Source organism: Lepus europaeus, chromosome 11 (genome assembly GCF_033115175.1).
Source record: "Lepus europaeus isolate LE1 chromosome 11, mLepTim1.pri, whole genome shotgun sequence".
In the NCBI taxonomy this organism is placed as follows: Eukaryota; Metazoa; Chordata; class Mammalia; order Lagomorpha; family Leporidae; genus Lepus; species Lepus europaeus.
In genome coordinates this window covers 39,431,472-39,437,662 of record NC_084837.1, presented here as the reverse complement: position 1 = coordinate 39,437,662, position 6,191 = coordinate 39,431,472, and the positions used below count along the sequence as shown (strand labels likewise).

General features: G+C 49.8%; 2 protein-coding genes across 4 annotated transcripts in view; one reads left to right on the top strand and one right to left on the bottom strand.

The window, feature by feature from the left end:
• Nucleotides 1–429: 429 nt before the first annotated feature.
• Nucleotides 430–2,046, top strand: INSM2 (INSM transcriptional repressor 2). The gene has a single exon (XM_062204618.1). It carries the CDS (start codon nucleotides 430–432, stop codon nucleotides 2,044–2,046), a length of 1,617 nt encoding a protein of 538 aa, XP_062060602.1.
• A 1,883-nt stretch (nucleotides 2,047–3,929) lies between these two features.
• RALGAPA1 (Ral GTPase activating protein catalytic subunit alpha 1) overlaps nucleotides 3,930–6,191 on the bottom strand; it is a 265,029-nt gene continuing 262,767 nt past the window's right edge. For all 3 annotated transcript variants that reach the window (XM_062205258.1, XM_062205261.1, XM_062205260.1), the window contains exon 41: nucleotides 3,930–5,249. Coding sequence is in view for 1 of the 3 variants with exons in the window: in XM_062205261.1 (XP_062061245.1) it covers nucleotides 5,101–5,249 (149 nt within the window). In the remaining 2 variants the exon portion in view is untranslated. The remainder of the gene's footprint in view (nucleotides 5,250–6,191) is intronic.

Below are 6,191 nucleotides of genomic sequence, written 5' to 3'. Positions count from 1 at the left end.
GTCAAGTGGAGGCGCAGCGTGGCTGGGTGAGCCGCCCTGCCGCTCGGGCGCAGCGCCTCATTTGCTCGGCACGGGCGGAGCGCCGGACCCGCTCCTGCCGGTTCCCCGGCCTCCGCTTCCCCAGGGGCCGCGAGGCTGGGAGAGCAGCGCTCTCACCTTCCTGCGTGGTTGCCTGGAGTTCCTGCGGGGCGGGGTCCTGCCCGCCTCCCCCCACCCCGAGAGCCCCGCCCCCGTGCCCGCTCGCACTCCGGATTGGCGGGGGCGGCCCGGGTGGGGGGCGGCCCGCGGGCCCCCCCAGGCGCGTCTCAGCTATAAAGTGTGCACGGGCATGACCGCCGCAGTGGCGCCCGTGTGGCTCCTGAGCCAGCCCGCGCTCGGCACCCGCGCACCCCTACTCCTCCAGGTCCCCCCAGCGCCGCTGACCCCGCCATGCCGAGGGGCTTTCTGGTGAAGCGAACTAGACGGACAGGCGGTTCTTACCGGGTGCGCCTGGCGGAGCGAGGCTTCCCTCTGCCGGGGCCCCAGGTGGTGCTGCCCTTTCCCGAGGGGACTCCCAGCTCCTCTCTGCCCAGGGCTGAGCCGGAGGCGCCCCCCAGCCAGGAGGAGCCGGGAAAGGGGCCAGCGGAGGCAGCCTGGGCACTGTCGGGGTCGCCCTGTCGGGCGGCTGGGGTGAGCCCGGGGGCGGGCGGACGGGAACGCACAGAGTGGAGGGCGGATGGCCGGGAGGGTACCGGGCCCAGCCCCAGCCCGGCGAAGCCAGCGGGCGCCGAACTGCGCCGGGCCTTCTTGGAGCGCTGCCTCAGCTCGCCCGTCTCCGCCGAGTCCTTCCCCGGGGGCGCCGCCGCCGCCGCGGCCGCTTTCTCCGCACCGACCCCGGGGGACCAGTTCCTGCTGCCGCTGCGGGCACCATTCCCAGAGCCCGCGCTCCAGCCGGACCCCGCACCCCTGTCGGCCACCCTGCACGGCCTGAAGCGCCGCACCAAAGTACCTCTGGGTTGCGCGTCCGGACTCTCGGCCACGGGAGTCAAGAAGCCAAAGGCCATGAGGAAGTTGAGCTTCGCTGATGAGGTGACCACGTCGCCTGTCCTAGGCCTGAGGATCAAGGAGGAGGAACCCGGCGCGCAGCCCCGGGGCCTGGGGGACAGCCGCACGCCGCTGGGGGAGTTCATCTGCCAGCTGTGCAAGGAGCAGTACGCAGACCCCTTCGCGTTGGCCCAGCACCGCTGCTCCCGCATCGTGCGCGTCGAGTACCGCTGCCCCGAGTGCGACAAGGTCTTCAGCTGCCCCGCGAACCTCGCCTCCCATCGCCGCTGGCACAAGCCGCGTCCGGTGGTGGCAAACGCCACCGTGTCCTCCGCCGACGGGAAGCCGCCGCTGCCCCCGCCTTCATCCTCCACTAACTCCGGGGCCGCAGAGTCCTTCCTGGCGGAGGGGAAGGAGAACAGCCGGGCAGAGCGGACCGCGGATCAGCACCCGAGGGCCGCGGACAGCTCCGCGCAGGATCAGCACCAGGACAGCGCCCCGCGCCAGAGCCTCCCGCTGCTCGCGCAGCCGGAGCCGTCGCTGCCGCAGGCCCCTTACACCGAGCGGGTGCTGGGGCGCCGGGTGCCCGGGCCGGGCGGTGCCAGTGGCGGTGGGGTCGCCGAGATCTTCGTGTGCCCATACTGCCACAAGAAGTTTCGTCGGCAAGCTTATCTGCGCAAACACCTGGGCACTCACGAGGCGGCCTCGGTTCGCGCGCTCGCCCCGGCCTTCGCCTGCCCGTTGTGCGGGGCGCACTTCCCGTCTGCAGATATCAGGGAGAAGCACCGGCTGTGGCATGCTGTCCGCGAGGAGCTGCTCCTGCCCGCTCTGGCCGGGGCTCCTGCTGAGGCGCCGGGCCCAGGCGGGGCGCCCGATGGGAGCCCTCAGCAGATTTTCTCGTGCAAGCACTGCCCGTCCACTTTTTTCAGCTCCCCGGGGCTCACCCGGCACATCAACAAGTGCCACCCCTCGGAAAGTCGGCAGGTGTTGCTGCTGCAGATGCCACTGCGGCCTGGCTGTTGAAGGCTGAAAGACGTGGAAGATGTCGAAGTTGGCCATGGAGAAAACAGATCATGAGGATTTCTGCGGGGCTTTCTTCGGCTTTCAAGTTTACTGTCTTGACTTCCCATGTTTTCTCTCCTAACACTCCCAGTAGTCAGTGTTCCGCCAGAGGAGCGGGCAGCAACGTGTGAGCTCTCTCTAGAGCAGGTATGTATAAGGAATCAACATTCGCAGTCAGACCCTCAGCTTTAAGTCCTCCCCCACTTTCCCACGGACATAGCATTTCCCGCCTTCCCCTCTACCCCAGACTCCGGAGTCCCTAACAAATTCTGATTTGTAATTCCTATGGAAAGTCGCAGTGAGTGCGTGCATGTTTCGGTTCTTCAGAGGGTTCTGGCTACCAAAAGTGGTAGTCACCATTTTTTTTTTTTTCCTCTCTTGCCATCACAGGCACCTATGTAGTTTCTGTCTCCATAGGGTCAGATATTTTACACTGTATATTCTGTGAATTATGTGATTGGTGCCAAACTTACAGGGGAACCAGATTCAAGCCGTGTGTCCATAGCAGGAAATGTAAGAGCATATTTGCTGCATTTGGGAGGTGTAGGGCTCTCCCTTGGAACATTTCATTTTCACAATTTTTTGTACTGGTCCACTCTTGAGTTAGTGTTTGGAGGTGGGGAGGGTGCTCCTTTACTGGAGGGGGTTGAGACACTCCCATATTGCCATCTTCAGCTGTTTTGTGTGCAGTGTTGAGGAAGAAACTATTTAAAACCTTTCTTTTAAATAGCTTTTTGAAGTGCAGGACTCCTTAAGTTTGGTTGTTTCATTGTTTCACCCCAACTGTTTAATGCTTCTGTTGTAAATTTTACGCTGTATTATTTACAAAACTATGTTCAGTTTAAGGAAGATGTTAACACCTATAAGCCACTGTGGAACTGAATCACAATTCACTCAGTATTTACTATTTTCTTTTAAGCAGCAACTTAGTTTTGAAATTTCTTTGTAAACCATATTCAGTGTACATTCTATACTCATGCCCTAATAGCCAGTTTGGGACACTGAGTGCACTGGCTGACAGCTCATATTTGTAAGATGCTTACCACCAAATAAATATACACAGACTGTGCTTTGTTGTGTTTGTCTTAAGAATCCTGTTGAACATGGCCCATTTTCAAAGCCCCATTTGTTGTCTCCCCAAATGCTGATGGTCTACCTTAGATTCTAATGACCCATTTAAACAGAACACAGACAGGACATTTTGCAAATGGTGCAGAAGAGCAATATGAAATACTCCTTTGAAATGTGGCTGAACAGACTGGGCAAAGGCAAAGAATCTCTACTATTCATTAAATCTAAAAAGATACTTTTTCCAACAGCATCAATAGAAAATAAAGCATTTTCTTTTTTTTTTTTAATAGTGAAAGTGTTGGCTGAAGATGAAAAAAATTTGGAGTTAATTCACTATTTGTATTTTTAATCCCTTTTGAAAAACATATCAACCATATATTAGGCATCCATTTTTTAAAAAAGCACTTGAGAAACACATAAGCAGTTACTTTTTCTAATTCCTCACCTTGGCTATGGAAAACTATGTTTTCTTGCTCTCAAAGAGACTCCTTATCTAGTTGATTATTTTCTACAGATTTCATAGGCATTTTAGTTTTTATTTGTAATATAAAATTAAGTGCACAGGAACTCTGAAAGGTACATTTTTAATGAGTGTGGTAGGATCTCTGAGATAAGTTGGAGTATATCTTGAAAAGGGAATTTAAATTCATTTTCATGATTAGGTAAGATAGCCTAGTTTATGCTTTACATTTCCCTATTAATTATAAAGTCCTACTGAGGAAGACTGAGAATATATGAAACACAAAAGACAAGTCAACACTCATGGACAGGAAGTGATAAGAATATTTTTATTGTATTATTAAATACCATGTCATCTTTTCCCCACTGTTACAAATTTGTAGATACTACACGAGTGATGATACATAATTTATATTTTACGGTTGCCAGTATGATGTATTTACACATGCAGTTAGTACCCATGTCATGCTACATACGTTTCCTTAGGAGATGCCCATTCAAAATGAAACGTGAGCAGCTTATCCACTATAGGAAAATATTTCTGGAGGGTGGAATGTGGACAACTTGCACCTGCAAGTTCTGTTTTAACACCATCAGGTTTACCTTACACTCCTGGGTCAGGTTCCCTTTTCTTTTTCTTTTTCTAAATACACATAATTTGAGCAATTTGTTTCAGCAAAGTTTTTTCCTTCTTCCCTCCCTCTCTGCTGTTTGGTACTTTATGATAATACAGGTACACCAGGACCCAGCAGTCCGTAATAAAGGGTCACGATCTCCAAACAGAAATGGCATTTAACAATGATACCACTTAAAAAAGCAAAATATTAGAAAAATATCCGGAAGCTAAACATAAATCAAAGTTCAGCACAGTGATTGTTCTGTTAATGGGTATGTCACAACATTAGCTGCTCAGCCAACAAATGAGACACTGCCTTGGGAGGAAATTGTTAATGCTAAAATTATTTCCAAGGAATTCGAGATGCTAAAAGTCCATTTACTTTGAGTGTTTTATTCTCATAACATAAATAATCTGTACACATTCTGTGTATTAACAGATTTGTAACTTTTGCCATAACTTTACAAATGCTTAAACTTAAAACCTTACATTTGTAAAAACAAAATTGATATATTTATTGAGACAAAGTTGCAATGGGAAACAATAAATAGACTACTGTCCAATTATATTTTAACTCAAAGTTTATCATGAAGTTAAGGTAAAACTACTGACACATAATTATCTAGGAAGGTAAAGAATGTAGAATAAAACTCCACACCATCAAAATATGGCAGCTTGGAGTGTGGGGGGAAACAAAAATAAATAATCCACATTAAAATATTAAGTTACAAATTATTTAAATCCAGTGTTTTCTCAAATGTACAGGAAGGAGCATGCGTGCTATGGCAGACACGAGGGCCTGAGAGGGTTAACACTGTGTTCGTGCTAAGGTGGCTACTACTGCTGGTCACTCCTGGGCTGCTGTCTCCTTAGGATTTATTGGCTGAGCCGGAGGAACGACGCAGCTTCATGGACATGCGGCTTTTGCTAGTTCGAGGAGACATTGGCGAGGCCAGGTCAGCCCCGTCTACCTGCGTGGCTGTGGGAGTTTCACTGGGTAGAATCTCTGGGTAGGAGCCTGCAGGAAACAGCAAGGACGTTAGTCCAGCACCCATCCTCTCATGCCATATGGAATGACCTTTCTGCTACTGATCTGTGGCAAGGATCCCCACCCTCAGGCGGGTCTTTGGAGGGAAAGAGCAAGCCTCCAACCTGCTGCTACAACAGCTCCCTGAGCTGCTGGCAGAGGCCATCATATTAGCGAGGAAAGCGCCAATCTCTCAGGGCCAGAACCGTGGAAAAAGCAATGGGAAACAAAATCTTTGGGCCAGCAAGAACGGGGATCCACAGCACCGTCCGCATGCAGCGAAGAGCTCAAAGAAGCAAGTGAGGAGAGCCAGTTCTCTCCAGGGTTCAAGGTGTATAACCAAAATCAAGAGGCGGGGCGGGGACAGCCTCACTGTTCAAACCTGGAAAAAAGTGGCTTCAATTTTGGAACCAACAATTCCAAGAAGGAACTTAGTGCTAGGAGATCATTATACATGCTGGGTGTTTAAATATGGTTTTAGGAAAGAGAAAGATGAATTCCTGGGGAGGGGACAAAGATAAGAATTCTCATCTGCAAGTCAGTCAAAAAGGACAAATTGGCTCATAAATTTCTTAATTTAGAAGATATAAGCAACTTAATTTAGAAGAGCTAAACTTTGGCAGTTACAGTATTCAGGCATAACAAGTAACTGGTATTTAGTAGAGCTAAGATTTTAAAAGAAGCAAAACAAAGAAAATTCTTTGTGTCATTTACAAAGTGGTTCTTCACCTCTTTATTTCTATGAATTATGATTCTTTACAGCAAAACTACAGAATCTTGAACACTAAGTTTTTAAATATTTTCTAGACAAATGAATAAGATTAGATTAGAAGTAGAAAATCCGGAAACAAAACAAAATTCTGTATATGAGGGGTCATCAAAATGTTCATGGAAAATGTGTATTATGAAAGACTATGCACAGATTTTAGTAAT